This window comes from Cetorhinus maximus, chromosome 14 (assembly GCF_964194155.1).
Source record: "Cetorhinus maximus chromosome 14, sCetMax3.hap1.1, whole genome shotgun sequence".
In the NCBI taxonomy this organism is placed as follows: domain Eukaryota; kingdom Metazoa; phylum Chordata; class Chondrichthyes; order Lamniformes; family Cetorhinidae; genus Cetorhinus; species Cetorhinus maximus.
In genome coordinates this window covers 33,214,436-33,241,101 of record NC_135892.1, presented here as the reverse complement: position 1 = coordinate 33,241,101, position 26,666 = coordinate 33,214,436, and the positions used below count along the sequence as shown (strand labels likewise).

Sequence of the window (26,666 nt, the reverse complement as noted above, 5' to 3'; positions counted from 1 at the left end):
AATATACTCAATGACCCAGCCTCCACTACTCTCTGTGAAAGAGAATTCCAAACGCTAAGACCTTCAGAGAAGAAATTCCTCCTCTCTGTCCATCTTAAATAGGAAACCCTTATCTTTAAACTGTGCCCCCTAGTTCTACATTGCCCTATGAAAGGAAACATCCTCCCAGGTTCTACCCTTGGAAATAGGCAAGCAATGACTTACAGGTGGCCCAGCTTTGGGGGGAGGCCAGTCAGCCAGTTTGACCTGAGCATCAGGTTTTCAGGCTGGCTCAGGCTTCAGAGCTCAGGTGGCAACTACTGCAGGCTGGCCCCCAACTCCAGGTAATTGAACAGCAGCAGCTGGTACAGGCCGGGGTCCAGACTGTCCTCTTGGACCCGCTCCTCCAATTCTGGATCCCTCAGCACCAGCTCCTTCCGCTATTTGGACAGAGCCAGCCAGACCTCCGGCCACATCGTCCCAGCCACCGTCATCATCACAACTGGATATAGAGCAGCAGAACGGATGGTCAATCAACAAAGGAAAGTTTACCATCCAGCAGTGCTCAGGAGGTGCCGGGGTGGTGCTCCAATGCGCTCTGGCAGCATTACACCCCTGCTACTCTGAGATTTATGTGACTCCTTTGAACACAATTCACACAGGAGCTTTTCCTCTAATGGCTTCTCATCTTGTAAGCATCAGTAGTCTGTGATTAGTGCAAGTAAGGGCAGCTTATCATACTTTATATGCGAACATATCTTGGTCAGTCATAAAATGAATAAATATGATATACAAATAACAAATTAAAACTTAAATTGCCACTAAAAACAGGGTCTTAGAGTTAACAATATATCAGCAAGAGAACAGAAGACTTGTACTCAGTCTTTCAAATGACGTCCGTTCAAGTCATATCAAAATGAAGGAACATGAACTACAGATTAGGGGATGGGGAGAAAATAGTGCCTGCCTAACAAATATTTTGCTTTTATCAACTCATTCTAATATCACAAACTCTGCAGAACCTGTAGGCAATGATTGAATAAATATTCCATTTCAATGAGTTGGTTTCTGCTGTATTTATGGCCTAAAATAGAATTTGGGTTAGCAGAAGTGTTACAGACTTTTGGAAATTCTAATTATATTTTGTTTTGCTTTTAATCCAAAAACGTCTTTAAAAATAGATGCAATTATTGCCTACTTAGAATGAAACATGTAGCTACTTATCCCTATATGTGTTCTCCAATATAGGTTGGGATGAGGTCTCGTAGCAGTGGAGAATCTCCATCCCATGGACGTACATCCAGCGATAACAGCCATGAAGATGAGGAAAGTACTTCTATAGGCAGCAAAAAGAAGAAGAAAACTCACCGTCAAAATGATGGAGAGAAGTTAGTGGGGATGTCAAGGCCTGTAAAGAAGCAGCAGAAATCTTTTGAAGAAAGTGAGCGAAGAAAGAAGTTACTGGAGCTCTCCAAAGATGACCTTCTGCGTTTGCTCAGTGTAATGGAAGGAGAAATAGAGGTGAGATGCATGTAACAATGTCTTTAACATTTACTAGCTCATATTGTAGGTTAAAAATTGCTGTCAAATGATGGACCAGTGCATTGGAACTGCAACATGTAGTGATATCCTGTTGAGTCGCTAATCTTAATATTACTCATAAAGCAAATTCAGGGTGAACATTGTCAGCTGAACATTACCACACACTTTCTAACAGCCATTTAGGATCAGTGTGGGCATAAACCTGGAAGCAGGCTGTTCCCTTGGATGTAATGGATGTTATGAGCTTGGAAGACTAGAAAAGAGGAGGAAGAAAATAATTTGGAAAGAACAAGAAGGGCATGCTTGTCCCAAAACACAAGCTGTAATCAATTCAAAGTTCCATAAAAATATGACCTTACATAATTACTATAGTATTGCTGAAAAAAAGGGACATGTTGTCAAAGCTTTTCATCTTGCAGTCATCAGGACAGATGCAAGAATGCCAAATTTCAAAGGGCATAACAATTTATATTGCATGAGAAAAGGGGTGCTGATTGGTTGGCAAGTCAGCTCTAATAGGTCAAGATGTTGCCACGGCAAATGCACCTGCGATGTATTGTCCTTTTGTTTATACAGAAAATGTGCATTGCACCTTTGTCCTGATGAGTGCAAGGTGCAAAGCTTCAACAGCATTCTCTTTTTTCAGCAATACTCAAATTCTGTACTATTAAGCGACTAAAATTACTATAATTAAAGTAAGTCACAGCCTGGAGAACAGACGCAAAAATGGTCAGCAGACCATGATGGACTCACAGTTATGATAGTAGTTTTATCACAATCTGGAAACATTGATCACAAACACACCAGGAAAGGATTCGTAATCAAAATATTAAAGGTAACAAATTTCCATGAACTGAAGGATCTAGTATCCACGGAAACTGAACAAAAGTCTACCCATATATTTAAAAAATATTTTCTTTGCACTAAGCATTATACAAAGGCAGAGAAGAGACTTGCATTTATATAGAGATTTTCACATCCTTAGGATAACACAAAATGCTTTACAGCTAATGAATTATTTTTGGTCATTGTATTTCTGTAGACAAGCCTGACAATTTGTACACAGTAAAATTCCATTGACACCACTGTGATGATTTACCACCTAATCTGTTTGGATGTTGTTTGTTGAGAGATAATGGTGGCCAGAACCCAAGGAAAAAAAACTCTGCTCTTCTTCAAATACTATCATGAGATTTTTATACCTGCCTGAATAGGCAGATGACAACTCAGTTTCACAGCCCATGTATAAGACAGTGCAACACACTCCAATAGTGCACAGAAGTATCAGCTAAAACCATGTGCTCATGCCCTGAATTGAGACTTGAATCTACAATTATCTGGTATTGCAGCTTTACTGATCAGTAATTCATTGAATGCAGTTTAGTCCACATTGTGGACTGTCTATCAGTTCTATACATTACACACCGACAATATACTTTAAAACTATTAACCTTATTATGGTTGGTTTAATGCCTTAATAAGAGCATAGTGACACCATATATTCCAGTAGTAACTACCACATATGCAACATATTTTTACCTCTCATAATGAACTACTGTCCCATTGACTGGAACCTGGAATGTTGAGTTAATAGTTCAAATGTAAGTTTGATGTATACTACTGGATTGTTTTCACCACTACCAGCAATGTAATTATCAGAGGGCTGTCAAAAAGAGCAGAAAGGGCTGCCCAGAATGTCAGGTGGCAAGCATCAGGTCCCAGCAGTTATGCAAAGCAGAAAATGCTTGGATAGAGTGAGTGAAATTTAATGCCACCACCTCTCCCCACCACCACCCCCACCAGTAATGAGTTTGGAGGTGGGTGTCGTTTAATTGAGCGGGAGGGTGCTGGGTGGGGACCCTGCCACTTTCCTGCTTCCACCCGATTAAGTCTAGGTCGGGAAGGCTTGTGGATGGCCTTCTTGCCCGAACACTAATTGAGGCCCTTAAGTGGGCAATTAATGCCCGCTAAAGGATCTCATCCCACTGCCACTGGTTGGGGGAATCGCCAAGTGAGGAGCTTAAATCTTCCAGCCGGTTGGGCTGTTGTTCAACAAAGGTACTCGATGCCTGGTCGAGGGACATGGCATTGGGAAGTGAGGCTTAGTGGTCCTGCTAAAAACTATACCGCTGCCCTTTCTTTCAACCACCTCACATGCTCCAGTCAGCTACCCTCCTCCCCACTGGAGCCCCATCCTGTCCTCGCTCACGTGTGGCCTGGGCCCCTCATCGATCCTAGAGTGGGTGCAATACCAGCACAGCTCCCAGTGGCACTGATGGCAATGGAGAACTGCCAGCCTCTGATTGGCTGATAGCTCTCACAGGGCAGGATTTCTGCCCCTGGCATCCTAAATCCTGGGGAATACTGGCCAGATAAGTGCCTGTGGGTACTTAATTCTTTCCCAATGGAGGTACTGCATGCTCCTGATGGTTCTTCAGCTGGCTGGCAGATGAAACCCCCGTTGCCAACATTAAATTCGCCTGACATGTTTGGCTGTAGTTACCTTCGCCGCCTGTCCCCTCCCCCCCCATGGCTATCCACTACAGTGGTTTAATATCCTGCTCCATCCCTCACCCTGGCAAGAGTCTGAGATGAAGCCAGTTAGTTCGTAGCCTTGATGTTACATCTGTCCCCAAGATGAGTTTCTGACTAGTGTTCTGATGAAGAGTCATATGGACCCGAAACGTTAACTGTATTCCTCTCTGCAGATGCTGTCAGATCTGCGGAGTTTTTCCAGCTACTTTTGTTTTTGTCACTAATACTGCCTATTTCCACCTCTGTAGCTTTGGGGTGGGGGGTGGGTTGGGGTGGGATGGCAGTGGTGGTGGTTTACTCAGTTGGTTAGATGGCTACTGTGTGGTTCAGAGGAACGCCAACAGGTTTGTTTCCTGTTCTGGCTGAGGTAGACTTGAGATCTGCCTCCTTGCCCTGCCCCGGAAAGTGGAAGGCAATGGCAAACCAGCACTTCAAAAACTGTCAAAAAAAACAGTTCAGAATAAAGCAATGAGTCAAGGACATGCCTTCAGGAAGAGCACACGAATGAATGATCATCAGCTGACTTTACCTCTGTCTCAGCTCATTTGCTGCTGAAATTCTCACTCATGCCTTTGTACTTCTAGACTTGTCTATTCCAACACTTCCCTGGCTGGCCGTAACATTCTAACCTCCATAAACTTGAGGCCATCCAAAACTCTGCTGTTCATATCTTAATATGTCACCCCTTGTGCTTACTGAACTATATTGGCTTCCCGTCAAGCAATGTCATGATTTTTAAATTCTGATCGTTGTTTCCAATTCCCTCCAAGGCCTCACCCCTCCTCATCTCTGTAATCTCCTCCAACCCCACAACCCTCTGAGGTTTCTGCATTTTTTAATTCTGGCCTCTTGTGCAACCCAATTTTAATTGTTCCACCATTAGTGGCCAAACCTTCAGTTGCTTAGGCCCCATGCTCTGGAATATACTGCCTATGCCTCTTTGTCTCTCTCTTCACTCCTCCATTAAGACACTCCTTAAAACCAACCTCTTTTCCTAAGCATTTGGTTTCCTGACCTAATGACCCAAATTTTGTACAGTTGGGCCAACTCCAGATGTATTTAAAAATGACAGCTGGGACCCAATTCTGGGATTGCCACCCCCATTCATGGCGCTGGCAATTTTTGCTGGCCAGGATAAGAGTGCAGGTAGTGAGCCCACCCTCTGTGCTCCTAACCTGGCTGGCTCCATTGCAATGATAGGCATCTCATACCACTCCCCACCCTGCAATTTTTGTGTAGTCGGGTCAGCTTCTGAATGACTTGTGGTTCATAGCCCTTCAGAAGTGTCATGAACCATTGTCTGGATTTGGGTACCTTTTGAAAGGGAAGTTCAAATGGCCCTACCCTTGTCCCCATGCTCATTCCATGCCCTCAATGCCTCTTCCAAATAAGCATACAAACATTGAGAAAACAGAACGAAGAAAGAAAAACTTATTATGAACACTTAAAGATGTCATTTAAGCAAAACACTCTACTTTCACCTATCAAAATAGAACCCCTGCTGAGCTAATCCATTTGTGTATCCTGGAGCTCAACCAAGAATTCGTAATGAGGTCATTTGGAGAAACAGATGTCTGCCATCTATTTCTGTTGATACAGTTCCCAGCAAGGCCCTTCCTCAAGGTCCAGCTGGTGTATGACCAAAGGCAGTCACCATGCAGGTCTATATCTGGTATCCAGGAGCACTTATGATGTCTTCCACCTGTAGTAATTCACTGTGCCAGCTGTATTTCAGCCATCCTGGCAAGCCACAGGATGACTACTGGGAGCCAATGGCCTCTGGTATCCACTGGTGACAGAGAATTATAGATTGGATGGATCATGACTCCAGATCACAAACCTCACATACACGTGCGACATGGGTATAATGAGAGTAATGCTGCCTCAGGAAATATGATAGAGTAAACCTGTGGTTTGCTAAAGCAATGACCTGCTCTGGAGGAGCCCTACACTACTCAGTTGAGTAGATCTCCAGATTCATAAAGGTCTGCTGCATGCTGCACAACCTTGCCATCATGAGGGGGATACATCTTGCCAGCACCTATTAGGCAAGAAGCTGAGGATCAGGGCATGAGGAGGAGGATATGGAAAAGGTCAAAGAGGATGGGAGGGAGCGCCCTATTTCTGCCCAGCTGTACTTGAAGAACTAATTGATGTGTGATACTAGTAACTTCATCAATTCCACTTGGCTGGTGACCTGATTACAGCCTTTGTCCAAAGATGAATAAAACAGCTGAATTCCAGAGGTGAGGTGAGAGTCATGGCCCTTGACATCAAGGCAGCATTTGGACGAGTGTGGCATCAAGGAACCCTAGCAAAACTGCAGCCATTGGGAATCAGGGGGAAAACTATCCACTGGTTTGAGTCATACCTAGCACAAAGGAAAATGGTTGTGATTGTTGGAGGCCAAATCATCTCAGTCTGAGGACATCACTGCAGGAGTTCCTCAGGGTAGTGTCCTCGGCCCAACCATCTTCAGCTGCTTCATCAATGACCTTCCTCCCTCATAGGGTCAGAAGTGGGGATGTTCACTGACGATTGCACAATGTTCAGCACTATTCGCAACTCCTCAGATGCATAAAAACCTGGACAACATTCAGACTTGGCTGATAAGTGACAAGCAACATGTGTTGCACAATGTCAAGCAATGACCATCTCCAACAAGAGAGAATACAACCATCCCCCTTGACATTCAATGGTGTTACCATCACTGAATCCCCCACTATCAACTTGTTACCATTGACCAGAAACTGAGTTGGACCAGCCATATAAAAACTGTGGCTACAAGAGAAAGTCAGAGGCTGGGAATTCTGTGGAAGTAATTCATCTCCTGACTCCCCAAAGCCTGTCCACCATCTATAAAGCATAAGTCAGGAGTGTGATGGAATAATCTTTACTTGCCTGGATGAATGCAGCTCAAACAATACACAAGAAGCTCAATACCATCCAGGACAAAGCAGTCCACTTGATTGGCACCCCATCCACCACCCTAAACATTCATTTAACAGTGGTGGTAGCGTATAATATATTCAAGATAAATGCAGCAACTCACCAAGGCTCCTTCAACAGCACATTCCAAACCTGCGACCTCTAGAAGGACAAGGGCAGCAGATGCAGGGGAACACCATCACCTGCAAGTTCCCCTTCAAGCCACACTCCATCCTGACTTGGAAATATATTGCTATTTCTTCACTGTTGCTGGGTCAAAATCCTGGAATTCCCTCCCTAACAGCACTGTGTGTGTACCTACACCACGTGGACTGCAGCGGTTCAAGAAGGCAGCTCACCGCCACCTTCTCAAGGGCAATTAGGGATGGGCAACAAATGCTGGAATTGCCAGCAACACACATCTCATGAAAGAATAAAACATAAATTCCCCATTCACTAACAGTCCCACACTCCCTACACTTCCTTTGCCTTGGATCATCACATCATTCTCTCGGCCACAATAAAAGTCAACATAAAATAAACATTACACATCAAAGTTATGAATGGCATATTGCATACAAATTTAAACTAATCACCCTTATGCATTCCCTTCGTGTCTGTCTTGCATGGCCTTGGCCTACTTTTGTTCTCCTCCATAGTGTTACCCCAATGACTGCATCATGGCTGAAGGAAAGCTGCTGATTTTCAGTCAGGCTTGAAAACAAAGATGAGAGTTTTAAAATCGAATCACTTAACCAGAAGCCAATGTAGGTCACTGAACACAGTATTGGGGCAGTATGTAATGTAGGGGACAATGTCTCACCCACTGGCTGGGGATCTAGTGAGAGCTACTTTCGGAAAGGCATGCCTTGTTAAATGCCAATCGGGCATTAACTGGGCAACAGTGGATCTTCCCTGGAATCAAGGACTGTGGGGGTGGAAATCCTGCGCTTTGAGAGCTGCTGATCAGATGTGGTGGCTGCTGCCAGTAATACACCCACCTGAGGCCCAGGATTGTCATTGGGCCCAGGCCATAGGTGAGTTATGGTGGGAAGGAGGTTGCAGGACGGGGTTCGTAGGGGAAGGGGGATGGGCAGAGGGGTGGCTCTCAGTGAATCATCCATTCCTGATGCCAGGTACCCGTATCAGGCACGAAGTAGGCGCCCTCGCCCCCCCCCCCCCCCCCCCCCCCCCCGCCCCCCACCCCTGCAACCCCTCCAAGTGCCTGAAAGCAATCCCACAGGGTTTGATTTTCAGGTTTGCCACATGGCAATTCCCCTGCCTGCCGCTGCATGAATATTAGTTGTGGTGGATGAGGTCCTCAAGTGGGGCTGAGGTGGGAATGCAGCAGGGTTCCCACCTGATTAAATGCCCCCCGACGACCAAACACACCATGGGGGAGGGCATTAAATTCCACACTTGATGAATGAAGGGATTTGGTGTGTTAGGACCTGGGAAGCAGAGTATTGGATGACCTCAAGGTTACGGAGGGTAGAATATTTGAGGCTGACAAGAAAAACATTGGAACAGTCAAGTCTAGAGGTAAAGAAAGGCCTGGATGATGGTTTCAGCAGCAGAAGAGCTAAGGCAGGGGCACAGTCAGGCAATGTTACAGAGATGGTGAGCTTGCTGATGGTGTGAATATGAGGTTTGAAGCCCATCTCAGGATCAAATATGAGACCAAGGGCAGGATCTTCCCCCTGTCAGGGGTGAAGTTGATGGGCGGGCTTTTATTTGAATACATCAGGAAATGCAAACAAATAAATAATTGTTCATGAAATTTCTGAGTGAACCAGCCTTTGATGTCATATACCTGCTGAGTATTTGCAGCATTTTCTGATTTTATTTTATATTTAACATCATATTGTCTACCTCACTGAACTACTTGTTAACATCAGAAACTGACAGCAAATTTGTTGCCACTGCATTTGTATGATAGCCTTCTTTCTAAATGTGCCCTTAACTAAGAGCAGTCTGGATAGTAACAAAGCCTTATTTTAGTCGACGCTGGAACTGCTAGTTTTGTCTTAGCAAGCCATGAAAGAACCATAGTTCAGGAATGAAGATTTTTTTTTGTGAAAACTAACCAGATCATGTCAAACACAATAGCCTGGATTTTTTGGGCAGTGACAAAGTAAGGGTGCTTGCTACTGACTGAAAGAAAGTTGTCTACAATGATCTAGCAATCTCTGTAGTGGGAATCTCCCTTTTCCCGATGGCAGTTTAAACCTGGCACCAAGTCAAGGGGATGTCTTAGCATGCTACAGCAGTGATGTTAGCAAGTAGGTAGGCAACCAATCAACTGAAGTATTCACACCTAGCAAATGTGGAAGTTAAAAGAATTTAAAAAGCTTTTACTTTTAATTTAACTTTTCAGATAGTGAAATAAATGTATGGCTGTATTATGATAGAGCTAAAATAAAGATAAACACACTTAAAAAAGAAAAAATATTTTTTCAAAAATATGTGTAATTTTTCATCATTGAGGATAAAGTTGACTTTCCACAAATCTAAAATTAGATTTTCAGGGCCACCAAGGTGGGTTAGCAGATATTATAGGCTGTAAAAAAAACCCAATTACACCTCATTCAGTAAGGCGTAACTTTTTCCAGGGTTTTTACAGCAAGGCAGTTTGTGGGAATTTTCACAGCACATCGCATGAAGGAGCGCAAACTGCACTGACAGCAACTTCTGGATTTCCATGTTATTCACACATGCCAAACTTCCAAAGTTGCTGTCATTTTCAGTGAAGGAATGATAGTGAGCGCTGACATTTCACCGTCATTACCACAGCAAAATCCAGCTCAATGTATACCAGACGCTGTAATAATTCCTACATGTTGCGGAATCAATAACTTCAGTCAAAAATTATTGTTGAATATATTCAGCTGGTTGACTGATGACAACCTAAGTCACTAAGTAGACACAACTATTTTGATAATTACATTTTAAAGTTCACAGATTCACCTGTGATCGTGAAGATCGTGTCAACTATTGCAGACTCTTTCACATGCACCTGCACTTGGTTACCTCCATGATCTATACTATAGCCAATGTCGCATATACTGAGGTAACCAAGGATAGTTCTGGCCAAGCAGAAGTTTGAGAATAGTGCTGCACTTCAGTGCCAAGAGAGTATGATCCCATCCTTAAGTAGACCTGGGACTTTCCCATGGAGGTCAAACACTATCTGCAGAGTGCAGGCCTCAGACTGACAAAATATATGGCCAGGATTTCCCGGTCGGCGAGCGGGGGGCGGGGCCCGCTCGCTGACACATAAAATGATGTGGGATGACGTTGAGTGGAACACTCCGCCTCATTTCAATTTTCAGGTCAGCGGGGGCTCAGCCAAATCAGCTGTGCACCCGCCGACATGTCAAAGACCTATTGAGGCCATTGACAAACTCATTAACATAATTAGTGGACCTGCCCATCCAACCTTAAGGTTGGCAGGCAGGCTGGGAGCCCTGGCAGGTATTGGAAAAAGCATGAAACCTCATCCAGGGGCAGGATAAGGTTTCATGCGGGTTTTTAAAAATTTAATAAAAGTGTGACTAAAAGTGATGGACATGTCCCAACTCATGTGACAGTGTCACGAAGGGATATGTCAGGGGAATTTTTTTTTTCTCTGTTTCTAACATTTTCTATTGTGGAGCCAATCTCCCTGAGGCAGCACTTGGCAAAAGAGCACAGTCTTGGCTCAGGGAATTCCACCCCCCACCCCCCCCCCCCCCACTCCCCCAACCCCACCAGCCTGCACAGGGAGCGCACAGCGCTTCCTTGCGGACGTCACGCTGGGGGAGCATTAATTGGCCTGCCTACGTAAAATGGCAGCGCGCCCCCAATCGGGGGTGCTGATTGGAGGCATGCCTCCACACGCCTGCTCCTGAACTTCCCCCCTCGAGCAGGGGGAAAATTCTGCCCTATGTTTTTGTTGGCAAGGAAATGCTCCCTAAAGGTTCCAAAAAACAGCAGCCACAGTAATACCCACATTGATTTTAAACGTTTCCTGATCAGAAGCCTGAAAGGAAACAGGAAACAATGTGTAAAAATTTTTACTAGACTCCTTAGCCATCACTTTTTTTTGGTAATGGAGGGTCATTTCCAAACACTTGACTCCCATGGGGAACATGCATCTATTTGGATCAGGTTATTGCTAAGCAAGTGTTGCTTGATAGCACTATTGATGACCCCTTCAATTACTTTACCAAAGATCGAGAGTAGACTGATGAGGTGGTAATTGGCCGGGTTGGATTTGTCCTGCTTTTTATGTACAGGTCATACCTGGGCATTTTTCCACATAGCCGGGTAGATGCCAGTGTTATAGCTGTACTGAAACAGCTTGGCTAGGGGCATGGCAAATTCTGGAGCACAAATCTTCAGCACTATTGCCGGAATATTGTTAGGGTCCATAGCCTTTGCAGTATCCAATGCCTTCAACCATTTCTTGATGTCACATGGAGTGAATTGAATTGGCTGAAGACTGGCATCTGTGATGTTGGGGGCCTCTGGAGGAGGCCGAGATGGATCATCCACTCTGCACTTCTGGCTGAAGATTGTTGTGAATGCTTCAGCCTTATCTTTTTCACTGCTGTGCTGGGCTCCTCCGTCATTGAGGATGGGGATATTTATGGAGCCTCCTCCTCCAGTGAGTTGTTTAATTGTCCACCACCATTCACGACTGGATGTGGCAGAGGTTAGATCTGATCCGTTGGTTGTGGGATCGCTTAGCTCTATCACTTGCTGCTTATGCTGTTTGGCACGTAAGTAGCCCTGTTTTATAGCTTCACCAGGTGACACCTCACTCTTAGGTATGCCTGTTGCTGCTCCTGGCATGCCCTCCTGCACTGTTCATTGAACCAGGGTTGATCCCCTGGCTTGATGGTAATGGTAGAGTGGGGGATATGCCAGACCATGAGGTTACAGATTGTGTTCAAGTACAATTCTGCTGCTGCTGATGGCCCACAGCGCCTCATGGATGCCCAGATTTGAGTTGCTGGACCTGTTCAAAATCTATCCCATTTAGCACAGTGGTAGTGCCACACAGGGTATCCTCAATGTGAAGGCAGGGCTTCGTCTCCACAATGAATGTGCAGTGATCACTCCTACCGATACCGTCATAGACAGATGCATCTATGTGCAGGCAGGTTGGTGAGGTCAAGTATGTTTTTCCCTCTTGTTGGTTCCCTCAGCTGCAGACCCAGTCTAGTAGCTATGTCATTTAGGACTCGGTCAGTAGTGGTGCTACTGATCCACTCTTGGTGATGGACATTGAAGTCCCCCACCCAGAGTACATTCTGCACCCTTGCTTCCTCCCAGTAACATTCAACATGGAGGAGCACTGATTCATCAGCAGGAGGTTTCCTTGCCCATGTTTGGCCTGATGCCATGAGACTTCAAGGGGTCTGGAGTCAAGGTTGAGGACTCCCAGGGCAACTCCCTCCTGACTGTATACCACTTTGCTGCCAGCTCTGCTGGGATGGTGATGGTGGAGTCTGGGACATTATCTGTAAGGTATGATTCTGTGAGGATGACCATGTCAGGCTGTTGCTTGACTAGCCTGTGAGACAGCTCTCCCAATTTTGGCATTGGCCCTGAGATGTTAGTAAAGAGGACTTTGCAGGGTCAACAGGGCTGCGATTGCCATTGTCGTTTCTGTTGCCAGGTTCCATCCAGTTTCATTCCTTTTTTGTGACTTTGTAAGTGGTTTGTTACAACTTTGTGGCCACCTACTAGGCCTTGGAGTCAACTACATTGTTGTGGGTCTGGAGGCCAGGCCAGGACGACAGATTTTCTTCCATAAAGGACATTAGTGAACCAGGTGGGTTTTTAACAACAATAGGTCCACGGACATCATTGGACTTTTAATTCTAGATTTTTATTGAACTCAAATTCTACCATCTGCCATGGTGGGATTCAAACCCTGGTCCCCAGAGAATTACCCTGAGTCTTTGGACTACTGGCCCAGTGACAATGCCACTATACCATCACCTCCCCTGTGACTTTCCCTGTGACTGGCTATGCAGCTAACCACAAGGCATCAGATCTGTACAGCTCCTGAGGCCTAACAGTTTTAATTTTAAGAATGAAGTGTGTTACTCAATGCTGCAATCCAAAGGAAAAATAAAACTCCAGGGGCAGAATTTTTCCATCGGCGAGCTGGGGGCGGGGCCCGCTTGCCGATGCAGGATGATGTCGGGGGGAACCCCCAATGTCATCCCGCCCCATTTAAATATTCAGGAAGGTGGGGAGACAGCGCGATCAGTTGTCCGCCCGCCGACCTGTCAATGGCCAATTGAGGTCATTGACAGGTTAGTTAAATCAATTAAAGGCCCTGCCCGTCCAACCTTAAGGCTGGTAGGCAGGCCAGGTGGCCACCGGGCTTCTGAAAAAACATGAAACCTCATACACCGGCGGGATGAGGTTTCATGTCGGTTTTAAAAAACTTTAATAAAGCTTTTGTGGTATTTATTAACATGTCCCATCTTGTGTGACATTGTCACACGAGGGGGACATGTTAATAATTTTTTTATTTTTCTACTTTTAAACTTTCAAAAGCTGTTAGCGCTCTCCCTGAGGCAGCACTTAGTCTGTAGTAACCAGGATATATACCATGTGACCAGCAGACATTGTTCCAAGAAGCTTTCAGATTAGCTAGCAGCATGTGCTGTGAAGGAATTATAGCTGTATGTTCCTGTTAAAAATAGCTGTTGAATCTTTATAGTAAATCTGTCTGCTGAGCAATGCTAATATTACATTTTCAAATAAACCGAACCTATGTTTACTTTACCAGTCCTGTGTGAGATTGGTAAGTTTGTATGAAGCAAACATAGAAATACAACAGAAACGCCTTAAGAATCCCTCCTTTGGAACATAATCCAAATTGTGGTCCACACCATCAATGAGCCCAATGACGGCGCTTGCTGGCCAAAGCTATGAGAGAAAGCTATGTTTTTAATGTTAAGTAAGTCATTGCTGTATCTGATCCCCTCACTTGATGCCAATGCTGAACCACATGCATCAGGAAATTATCAGATTTGATCCAATTCTGTGCAGATGCTATTATTGACCTCAATGTTTCTACGTTAAGTAATTCATTGGCCTTAAAGTGCTTTGGGATGTCCTGAGGCCACATAATACTTGTATAAATGCAAGCCCTTTCTTTCTTAAGCTGGTGAGAGGGGAAAAGTTGCCAGTGTTCACACAACCCATCACTATCCAATGTTCCTGACCATGAAACATGTTTGTATGAATGTTGATTTAGGACAAGATTAGATTGCACTAATATACCCTTTCTTGGCTTATATATGAAAAAGCTTTGTTTCACTGAAGGGCCACCAACATCCATGAGACCAGAATTCAACATGAGTCACACGATGGACATTCCCTCCATCGTAAGGTCAGAAGTGAGGATGTTTGCTGATGATTCCACAATGTTCAGCACCATTCGCATCTCCTCCGATACTGAAGCAGCTTGTGCCCATATGCAGCAAGACCTGGATAATATTCAGGCTTGGGCTAATAAGTGGCAAGTAACATTGGTATCACACAAGTGCCAGGCAATGACCATCTCCAACAAGAGAGAATCCAACCATCTCCCCTTGACATTCAATGGCATTACTATTACTATCACTGAATCCTCCATTATCAACATCCTCGGGGGTACAATTGACAAGAAACTGAACTGGACTAGCCATATAAATACTGTGGCTACAAGAGGAGGTCAGAGACTGGGAATTCTGGGAACTCACCTTCAGACTTCCCAATGCCTGTTCACAAGACGTAGGTCGGGAGTGTGATAGAATACTCTCCACTTGCCTGGAAAAGTGCAGCTCTAACACACTCAGGAATCTTGACATGTTCAGGACAAAGCAACCCGCTTGATTGACACCCCACCCACCACCATTAGCATCCACTCCCTCCACCACTGACACACAGTGTACTATTTGCAGCAACTCCCCAAGGCTCCTTCGACAGAACCTTCAAAATACACGACCTCTACCACCTAGAAGGACAAGGATAGCAGATGCATGGGGATACCATCACCTGTAAGTTCCCCTGCAAGCCACACACCATCCTGACTTTGAATTATATCGCCATTCCTTCACTGTCACTGGGTTAAAATCCTGGAAGTCCCTTCCTATCACCGCTATATGGGTGTACCTACACCACATGGACAACAGTGGTTCAAGAAGGTGGTTCACCACCACTATCCCAAGGGTAATTAGTGATGGGCAATAAATGCTGGCCTAGCCAGCGACACCTACATCCCATGAATGAACAAAAATAAAATAGGAAAAAAGGAGAGGGTTTAGCAAATCTACTGCCCAAATCGCAATTATCCAAACTTTTGGGAAAGACACCACACCGAACACACATGCTCAAAGATACGTACCACAATTTTTACGGCATTTACTATTGCCAAAGTTTAAACTAAAAATAACAGGCATATATTTACAGATAAGCAAACATGATGCGTGCATGAGTATTGTACTTATCTGTGTTTTAAGTAATTTTACCCTTTTATTTTTAACTAAATCTTACCCTGGGGACACAAAAGCAAGGTGAGTGGGATGTGGGAAGATGGGAGCAATCAGTATAAGAGGTGCCATACTTATTTGATGCTTATTAAACAAGATATCAACAGGCTGGCTCTCATGAGTCAGCACATTTTTAAAAAAAATTGTTTCAGAATGTGGACAATACTAGCAAGGTTGTATTAAGTGCACATCCGTAGTTTCCCTGAGAGGGTGTTGGTGGGCTTTCTGCTTGAGTTGCTGCAGTCCCATGATGATGATTTGAAGGTAATTCCAAGATATTAACCCAGCAACTGTAATTCAGGTCCAAGTTATGATGGTATGTGTCTTGGTGGTGATAATGTTCTCAAAATCCTACTGCTATTGTCCTTCCTCGTGGCTAGGAGGTGCTCCTGAGTTACTGCAATATTGTAGATAGTACACATTGCAGTTACAGTGCACCAAGTGGTGGAGCGTGTGGATATTGAATCTATTACAAAGACACCTGCTGTATTGCTCTGGATGGTATTAATCTTGAGTGTAGTTCTGGCTGCATCCAGTGGTAAGTATTCCCTACTGGTTTATTCACCACCTGATTCAAGCCCAGTCTAGCAGCTCTGTCCAAGTTCCTGGCTAGTTTTGTCAGTGATTATACACTATTGATGGCAAATATTGGAGTACCCCATCCAGAGTATATTCTGTGCCCTGGCTTCTCTCAGAGCTTATTCCAAGTGGAGTTCAATGTTAAAGAGTACTGATTCATCAATTTGAGTTGGGAGGACCATAGATATTGATCAGCAAGAAGTCTCCTTGGCCTTGGTTGACTTGAAGCCATAAGATTTCATAGGGATTTGGAGTCAATACTAAGGACCAAGCTCATCTGACTGTATACTACTGTGCCCTCACCTAAACTGACATGCCTATGACTGATGATTTTCAAGTCTGGCATGTTGACTGAGATATAACTGTAAGCATGACTACGTCATGTTGTCTGTTGTGAGTAGTCTGTTGCAGGGCATCATGCTAGCAAAGAGGACTTTCAGGGGAAAACAGGGTCAGGGCAGCCAGAATCTAGACCTCATCTGATGCTTGGGTTTTTGTCCAATGAAATGGATGCTGGATTCTTATGTAAATTGAGATCAATTTGGCACCAGTTCTGAACAATAAACAAGGTATGAGTGTTATTTGAAAGTGAATTGAATGCAACAGAGAATTTGTAGTAATTTTCTTTTATCCCTTGTGCAAGTAAAAACAAAATAAGGAACATTTATTTGTTGTCAAAAACCAGATGCTAGCATACTTTTGATACCTCTTAAACATTGTACCTACTTTTTATATTTGGTCCTTACAGAGATATGCATCCAAGGGATTAATAATGATCCTACTTGCAGTAATTTGCTTATCGTATTTAACATAGTTCCTTGCTGCATGGCCAAATTGTCATCTAACTAACAAACATTAACACAGAGATCACAGCATTGCATATTAAAGGAAATGACTTTATTACTAATATATAGCAATATTAAGCATAATAATTGTCAAAATACAAAAGGGACAATATATTGGGAAGATACACCTAGATCCTGCACTCTTAGCATGGAGCCTAGCCTGACAGGAGTATAGGTAGCAGAGAGGAGTACAAAACTGTTGTAGCGATTCTCTGCCCTGCAACTCACTGAGGGAAGCTCAACATGATGAAGATGACTAAATAAATCCTTATGCATAACATCAACATAAGAAGGTTTTAATAGGACAGTTACACTTCATAAGACCGGCTTCCAGCTGAATTAAAGAGCTTGTCAAATAATGAAGAAATTCCATGTTGTGACATGGAAAATTCACGGCAGAATTTTCTGTGCCCGCTGGTAGCAGGCATGATAGGTAGCATGCGTGGACACTATAGGGCAATCAGTTTCCTGATGGCAGTAAAGCAGGTTGTGATCAGCCGCTCAGCCCGCCAACGGCAGGCCACGTTTCCAGCCAACGTCCGGGAGCTCATTGTAATACATCAGCATATCATTAAAAGGCCATCCTGCCAGGCTCTTGGACCCTGCCGGATCGTCCGTCCACATCGGCGGGAAATCACGGTGATGTATTTCACAACGGCACACAGGCAACGTGCACTTGGCAGCCTTCACTTGGGGGAACTGAGGTGAGTGAACAGCATAATTTCCCACAGCTTGCCAGAGCTACCTTTTGCTTTGCAGGCTTCAGGGGCGCTGGGGGGCTTGGGTGAAGTGCCACCCTGCCTCAGAGGCGACTGTTTTGGGGGGTTGTGCCCAGGGACAACTGCTTCCCTGCCACGGAGGCAACTGTTGGGGGGGGGAGGGTGTCGGGGGAAATGGCTGCCCAGCCTTGGAGGCGACTGTTGCTGTTGTCGGGGGGGGAGGGGCAACTGCTGCCCAGCCTCGGAGACAACGGTTGCTGTTGCTAGAGGGCTGGGGGGGTCAACTGCTGCCCTGGCGTTTGATCCCGCGCACAAGAAATTGAGGTGGGGGGAAGGGTAGGTGAGGGAAGTGGCCATACAGAAGGAACAGCTGTACAAACTGACCATTCCTCTGCACTGAGACAATTCAGGTGCAGCCACAGTAATTGGGGTCGGTCTCCTAGACTACCCGCCCATTGAAGCAACGTGGAGTCACCAAAGTGCCACCAGGCGCTCCAGACCCCTGCCCCCCTACCTCCCCCAGCCCCCTACCCCCAGCATAGACTGCGAATCTGCGACCACTTTATTGGACTGCGGAGCAGTTGGACTGCACACGTTGTGCAATCTCCTCGCCAATGCTGGCCATGTAGCAGTCACTGCTGGAGGCACTCATAGCCCCTTACAATCTCAGCAACCCAGTTAGGAGCAGTCTCCCCCATGTCACAGACTGACAGGACAGCTAGGCAGCAGACTCATCTGTGGCCTTCTGAGGGGTGGCCAGCACTTTCTTGGAAGTGTTAACAGAGCCAGGAAAGGTGCTAAATACACCCATGCTAACTATGTCTCTCTCTTCATGTCGCAGGAGGACCACATCAGGAGCATGGAGCCTGGTGATCCCACTGTATGCCTGATGGACTACAGAGAGCGAAGAAGATGAGGAGAAAGTGATTGAGGCGCCTGGCTGTGCAAAGGCAGGAGCAGCAACCTCATGAAGAAGGGGCTGCTGGGGCTCCTGCACATGCTGCCCAAAAGCAACAGCGAGCCGTGGCTGGTCGACACCTAGCGACACCCAGGGTCTATAGATACCGCCTGTCACCCCTGCAGATGACCGAGTACCAGTGTCACCGACAACTGTGCATGTCTAGAGACCTGGTCGCTCACATTTGCCACTTACAGCAGGACTTGGCACCAAGGGAACACAGAGGGCATCCAGTGGCAGTGGCTGTGAAAGTGACTGCGGCGCTCAATTTCTATGCCAATGGCTCCTTTCAGGGCTCCACAGGTGACCTCTGGGGGAAATCACAAGCCGCCACCCACAAATGTGTCCATGAAGTCATGGATGCCATCTTCTCGAGGGCACACAAGTTTGTGCATTTTGCCCGGGACTGGGACAGCCAGGATGCAAGGGCCATTGGATTCGTCCCGGTCTTGGGATTCCCACAAGTGCAGGGTGCGATCGACTGCACCCATGTTGTGCTCAGATCTCCATCACTAGCACACAATAGACTACATCAACCACAACTCACTGAATGTGCAGCTGGTATGTGACCACCAGAAACACATCCTGCAGGAGTGCGCACGGTTTCCAGGTACTGTGCACAACACCTACATCCTCAGTCAGTCACAGATCCCTGAAGTCTTCCAGGGTCCACAGAAGCTGCAGGGATGGTTCCTCGGGGAGAAGGGCCATGGCTGATGACACCCATACAGTGGCCTCAGACTGCAGCAGAGGGATGTTATAACGAGGCTCATGCTGCAGCTCACAACTTGCTGGGATGCTGAAGATGAGGTTCTGGTGCCTGGAACGGTCTGGTGGAGCCTTGCAATACAGTCCGCAGAGGGTATCACGCATTGTCGTCGTCTGCTGCGCCCTTTACAACCAGGCGCTCCAACGGGGAGACGAACTGACTGAGGAGATGGAGGAGCTGCACGTCTCCTCCGATGAGGAGGACGTTGACAGGGATGAGGATGAGGAGGTCCTCAGAGGCGATGATGATGGGGATGAGGCCCTCACACTGGCTAGATGAGGCAGGTGCACTCAGGAGGCCCTCATAGCTGCTAGATTTATGGAGGATGATGACGACACGCAGTGAAGTGACCCCATAGATACTCACATCGCACTTGTAGATGTTTGACTCCAGCCTAGCTTATGGCAGCACCAATACCTTCATGGAGATGCAGCAGAGGCCCTAACAGTCGCTCAATTGCAGGAGGATGATGGCGACATACATTGAAGACAGCCCATAGATCTTCACATAGCCTCTAAGAACGTCTGACTCCTGTCTGGCCGAGGTCAGCTCGCTTGTGCTCCGTGATCAGGGTCATATCATAGAGAAGCAGCCAAGGAACTTTAGAAGCATCTGATGCTTTGTCCGCCTTCAGCACCTGAGCCCTATCAGAGCTGGAGCACAGCACCACTGGTCACAGATGCTGAAGAGATGGGGGAAGCCCCTCCTTAAAGATGCTGAGAGCACATCGAGAGAATGAGACAACTCTGTGGTGCCTGCCCACTACATTTCTGGCAGCGATGACAAGCACCACCGAGGTGCAGGCATCAGTAATATTTCCACGGAGCGTGAGGCCGGACCATCACTTTGGTATGAAGGCTGCACAGAGCACAGGGAAGAGGCCCTGGACTGAGACATCTGCCTTTATCTTGTGCAGAAATAGTTCACATCTGAGTGACAGGAACACTGCTCATCAGAACAAGGAGCCACAGGCAGGGAGACATCCTTAGGAGCTTATTGACAATAGTGAACAGAAGGTACAAGTGATCAACACCCGTGGCCAGGCTGTGCAACTACTTTTACCTAACTTTCCTAACCCTGCCGCTACATCTTGGTGCTCCCCGGACATCCACAGCAGAGGTGGAGGCGGCCTGCTGACTGTGATGCCCTGTCTGTGATGACTTTGGCGGACACCCTCTGGAGGGCCGAGACTTGGACGGCCCTGGCCTGCTTTCGGGGTCCTACTGTGTGGCAGTGGCACCCTCCTCGGCCTGTAAAGCTGGTGCTGCTGAGGTCATAGGAAGACGGGATTCGGATGGCCAGTCACTCCCGAAGTCACCTGGGTGGATGGAACTGGAGTCTGCACCTGCTGATCCTCCTCCCTGTGGGTGCCCATGGGCCCCAGGCTGACTCCTTGAGGGGAAGGGGTAGCTGGAGTGAGACTGTGTTGCCTTGCACCCCTCTCATGAACACACTGTTTTAGGCCAACTATGGCATCAGTGATGGAGTTGAGCCCACGCAGCAATGCAGAAGCGACGTCCTGGACCAAGGTCTCCATGGCGGCCACCATCCTACCAGTGTTGACCTCAGTGCATTGGCATGCCGGTGCTATCACTTCAGCCTGAAGGTGAATGGACTCCCCCATCATGCCTTGCAATCTGAGGAGTGCAGCAGACATCCCTTCCTGATGTTCCTGAGCTTGCCTTTGCAGCTCCAGCAATTGTGACATGACCAAGTGCAGAGGCACGTCATCTGACTCAGACTCAGCAAATTTATGGTCTCCAGCAGTCCTCCGAATGCTGGAGACCTGGGAAGTCCCTGCCATCACCTGCTGTGGATCAGACAATGTGATGTGCTCACCAGATTGTGATCCCGTGTCTATTCTAAAGCTAGGTTCCTGGGTGTTATGACCCAACAGTTGTTAAAGATGAGTTATTTAAAAATCCCTGAGGGAATCTTTAAACAACTGTCATAACCTATATTTTTACTTTTGTATGTTTGAGATGCAGCTCTAAATTCAGGAATCAGACCATCAGTTCTCGAGAGGTTTTATATTAAACTGAATGAAACATTTTTATTAATTTACACAAGTTAAGTATATACACATGGCTCCAAATTACTTTTAACAAATCCCCAAACTAATCTCCATTAAGGTAACAGCACCCATAGACTTAACCAGACACCAAGCAAAGCATTTTCACCTTACGAATTCAACATGAGGCTCTTTTCACTTTGGAGACAGTTGGAGGCTTACAGATACTTTGATATTACATTGCCTCTGCCCTGCACACACAACAACTGCTATCAGCTTTATCCAGCACATCTCATTGAATGTAAAATCTCATTGTATCACCAGCCTCTTTGAACTCCACCTCTTCTAACAATAAAACCCCTTTCATAGCACCAATTTTATTAGTAATATAAACATATTGCTTGGTCTCTGCTAGCTAGGTGCCAGATTTCACCCCACTTCTTGAATGCTCTATTCAAAAAATGCAAATGCATTATACCTCTCTTACATCTCAAAACTAGTAGATATCAAAGTACCCAGGCTAGCTGGCTTTAATCCAATTAAGACACACCCACAGACTAAACCTCTATTTTGAAAGAAAAATATTTTCCCATAATATTATATATATTAATAGCTTCATGACACTGGTTCATAGACTCTGTTGGCTGTTTGGCATATGCGCCTGTGAAAGCAAGGGGAGATAATTAGTGCATGGCAGTGGCTGTGAAAGAGAACACATCACTCAAAGCATGGTTGTCTGATGGATGTTGCACTGCTGGATCTTCACTTGGTGGAGCAGCACTGACCTCACCGTCAGCACAGGACCGGTCCAGATTCTCACGGCCAGCTGGATGGCTCAAGTCCATGAGGACCTTGATTTTGGGCATTCTGCCACTGGTCTGTGACCTCTTTCTCTTGTTGTATGCCAGCTTGTCCTGCATGGATAGAGATGGAGAAAGTATAAGCAAGACGCCTGCCGGGCCAGATGATAAATGTGCTTGGCCTGTGCGGGTGGTAAGTGGTCCCATGGATGGCTGAGGCCAATGAAGGTATGTGTGAGAGAGTGAATGGTGATATCCCTTGAACTGGCAGCGAGTGAGGGCACTGTTGATGTGTGCTGTGTTTGTGAGTGCGTGAGTTGAGAATCATGAAAGGAGTGACTTACCCTGGTGGAAGGGAGGAGATCATTCATCCTCTTGTGGCACTGGATGGCTGTCCTCTTCTGAAGGGCATTGGCGCTGACCACCTCCCAAGCCAGATTGGTGACATTGCTGCCCATCCTGTGGCCAGAGCGGGGGTACAGGACATCCTGGCAGGCCACCACAGCAGTTGCTTGAGGGACCAGTCATTAAACCGGGGGCTGCGGTCTTTTTTCCTTTGTTGGCCATGTCTCCCAGGCAGTGATGATGAGCTGATAATGATGAGCGGTGTGTTAGTGGTTGCCTTTTAAATATGACGGCTAGTGTGATGCAACAGAGGGGTGATGACAGGAGGGCGAATGAGAGCCCACCCGCCTTGGGAACAGCGTGTTTCCAGGGAATGCATAAATAATGTGGCGGGTTGGGACAATAAGGCACGAAAACCCGCTGTCGCCGTCGGCGAGTAGGACACCATTTTGCCCGCCCACTACCGCACTTAGTTCAAATTTGGGAAAATTCCGCCCTCAGTCTTTTTTATCCCGATTTGCTTCAATTACTGCTAACAAGCTTGTCCCTTAAACATGGGTAACACTGAGACACAGGGCTGAATTTAATATAGGCACTGGTGGCTCTGAACGGAAAACTGGTGGTAAGCTTACCTCGGCTCTTGCCAAGATCCCTGACCCAATCCTATATCCAACAGGCAATTAACTGCTTGGCATCAGGGCACCCATCTCTATAAGGGAATAAATCCCATCTTCAAGAGCTGCTGGCCAATTGGAGGGCTGGCAGCTCTTCAGTCCCAGCAGCTCCACCAAGGGCAACACCCAGCCTGGAGCAGCATCATGGGTGTTGCCTGGAACCCAGGTGAGTGGGGTTGGAGTTGCCAGAGCCAGTCAGGCAGGCCTCAGCAAGGTTTGGCAGGGTGGGGTCATTGTTGAGGGCAGGGCTTGGTGTTTCCATGGGGGTGGATGTTGCCATTGGGGAGGCCCTCCATAGGCCACAGGGTGCCCAATCAGAAGGGCCCTCTCCCCGGAGCCCACAGGGAGGCCACCAGCTTTTACAGGGCAATTTCCCTACATAGTGGAGGGAAGAGGCACTAAGTGGCCCTAAATTGAACCCTTAAGAGTCTCAATTGACTTCTGGGTGGGGAGGTCATCCTTGTCTTTCTCAAAAACATCCATTAACACTTCAATGCAGAGATTCCAGACAATTACAATACATTCCAGTCACTATTAAGGGATCTATGTTATAAACACTGAGGCAACAATCCGGGCCATTTTATGGGTGACATGAACACTTTGTATGTTTGCATCAAATGTACAGCCCTTCACAGAAATCAGTTCTTATCAGTCAAAGGAACAATGGTGATAAGTAGATCAAGGAAGCAAATAAATTAGATTAAAAACAAAATCTGCTTGTTATGTAAATGAAACCTGCAATTGAAACTTTGCTACAAACAAACTTACATGGCAAGCCAACCAACATTAATAATAAGAAATAAAAATAGAAAATGCTGGAAATACTGAACAGCCTGTGTGGAGAGAGAAACAGAGTCAATGAGCTGGATATTGGATACCAAGGTGGGTAGCTCATGTCGGGAAATTTCCCGAATCATTGGCCCCGCCTCGGTAAAAAGTACCCTGAATCACGAGATTTTTGCTTAGGTGTTGGGGAGAAGGAGGTGGGGTGCAGGTGCAGAATGGAGTCAGGCCCAGAGAGATGGGTGGCCATGGGGGCCAGCTAGTGCCGAGGTGGGCTGGTTAGAAGGTCTGTCAACAAAGAACTCTATTAAAACTGTTTGAACAGATGCTACTGACAGGCAGCTAGCCTGTCAATCAAATCACTGACAGCTGTAACCAGTTGAATTTTACAGCTTAAAGAATGGGGGATTTAAAACACTCCAGATAGTGACATTCAAAATAGATCTTATATGCCCTTCAAAGGCGTTTACATCTGCTCCATAATTTGTGACTCCCACACTGCAAGTTAAGGCAACGGCCAAAATGGGGTCTGACTGAACCCAGCAGTTCACATGGCTCTGCTGAGTTTGGGTGTCCCTCCTGTGTGATTCACGCTTCTCCCATTTGGTAAATGGTACTCCCTACTGGTAAAAATGGTATTGTTGGACATGGGGGCAGGACTTCCACATCCAGGTCCCGCCCTCCATTTTTGAAGGTCAGTGGAGTCTTCCCGACTCCACAAAAACTCAGTCCAATGTTTCAGTTCAATGATCTTTCATCAGAACTGGAAAACATTTGAGAAACAACAGGTTTTAATCAAGAACAAAGTCAAGGAAAGGTGGGAGAAAGGAAGGAACATAAGTCTGTGATAGCGTGTAAAATGAGAGATTAAATAATGAAAGAGATGATGGTGCAAGGCAAAAAGGGATGGTAATGGGACATGTAAAAATACAAAAGATGGCCTAGAAGAGATGTAAATGAGAAGATGAATGTAAATTGAAAGATCGGTGCTGTTCCTCAAGCTTAAGATGTCCAATGAATATTGTAGTCCGGTTTATATTTACTGAAGGAGGATGATTTTTTTGCTGGTGATTTCAGTAATTTGTTGTTACTGTAAAGCTCTCACTGGAATGGTCTTATTCTTCATAAATAGACAAAACTGAGTATGTAATTCCTTTGAGAATAGTAGCTTCTCTCTTTCAAAACAAAAGTAGATTGAAATCACACTGTGACATATCAGTAACAAATATCTGTCACTAAATATACATGCAGCTCTTCCGGTCAGTTAGCAAAATGCCAACCAATTAAGTGACAGGCATTCATTAAACAATCTATGAAAGAACTTCAGATGAGTAGGTTAACATACCGATATAAATATCACAGTGTGATTTCAATCTGTTTCTATTTATGAAGCATGTGTCCATGTGAATATGTGTCTGCATGACGTAGCTCTGTGGTGCTGCAGTCTCCTTTTAACCAACAAAAAACATTTTTATAGCATCTTAAACATAGTAAAACCTCCCAAGGCTTTTCACAGGAGCAATTATCAAATGAAATTTGACATCGAGTCACATAAAGAGATGAAAGGAGAGGTGACGAAAAGCTTGTTTAAAGAATTAGGTATTAAGGAGGAAATAGAAATGGAGGTAGAGGGCTGTAGGGGTTTAGGGAGGGAACTCCACATCTTTGGGCCTAGGCAGCTGAAGGCATGGCTGTCAGTGGTGGAGAGAAGAAAATTGGGAATGTGCAAGAGGCCAGAATTGGAGAACCACAGGGCTCTCAGAGCAATGTAGGGTTGAAGAAGGTTATAAAGATAGAGAGGGAGGAACTTGAAAGCAATTTTAAAACTGGGTTTTGCCAGATCGGAAGCCAATGTAGAAAATGGGTGAATGGGATTCAGTGTCAATTAGGTTGCAAGTAGTAGAGCTTTGGATGAGCTCAATTTTATGGCGGGTGTAAGATGGGAGAACAGCTTAGAGAACATTGAAATAGTCGAGCAGCATGGCTGACGATTTTTGCAGCAGATGAACTGAGGCAGACGTAGAAATGGATAGTGTAACAGAGGTGGAAGTGGGAAACCCTGGTGATGGCAAAGATATGGGATCAGCAGCTCATCTCAGACTCAAGGTTGTGAACACTTTGGTTCAGCTTCAGACAATGGCCAGAAGAAGAATGGGGTTTGTGATGGGGACCAAAAACATTGACCCAGAACTTCCAATCTCTGGTGGGTTATACCAGGGATATATTCCAGAAGATGCATGGGGGACCCCCTGGAAGTCCCCATACAAGGAATTGCCCGGGAACCATCCGATACTCCGATTTAATTTGGAGACTTCAGATGGTTCCGATTCACTTAGCAGTATAGTTACCCAGGAAAAGTTAAAAGAATTAAAATCACTTCTAACTCCTGGGTAACTATACTACTGGACCCCCCCCAGACCCTCCACGGGACTCCCGGCTATAACTCCCACCTCCCACATGACCCCTCGATCACCCCCCAACCCCTGACAGCCCCCCAACACCCTGACCAAGCCCCCCGCAACTGCAGGACTTCACCCAGCTCCCCAACTGCCAACCCCCATCCCCCGACTATCCTCCTGACTACCACCCAGCCCCAGATTATCCTGAAGCCCCTGACTATCCTGCACCTCCTGACAACACTCCCCTGACTACCACCCCC

General features: G+C 46.0%; 1 protein-coding gene across 3 annotated transcripts in view; it reads left to right on the top strand.

Moving 5' to 3' along the window:
- Positions 1-26,666, top strand: part of LOC144689579 (filamin-A-interacting protein 1-like) — a 448,849-nt gene that overhangs the window by 210,313 nt on the left and 211,870 nt on the right. For all 3 annotated transcript variants that reach the window (XM_078556768.1, XM_078556769.1, XM_078556767.1), the window contains exon 4: positions 1,228-1,500. In XM_078556768.1, the coding sequence (XP_078412894.1) occupies positions 1,228-1,500 (273 nt within the window). The remainder of the gene's footprint in view (positions 1-1,227; positions 1,501-26,666) is intronic.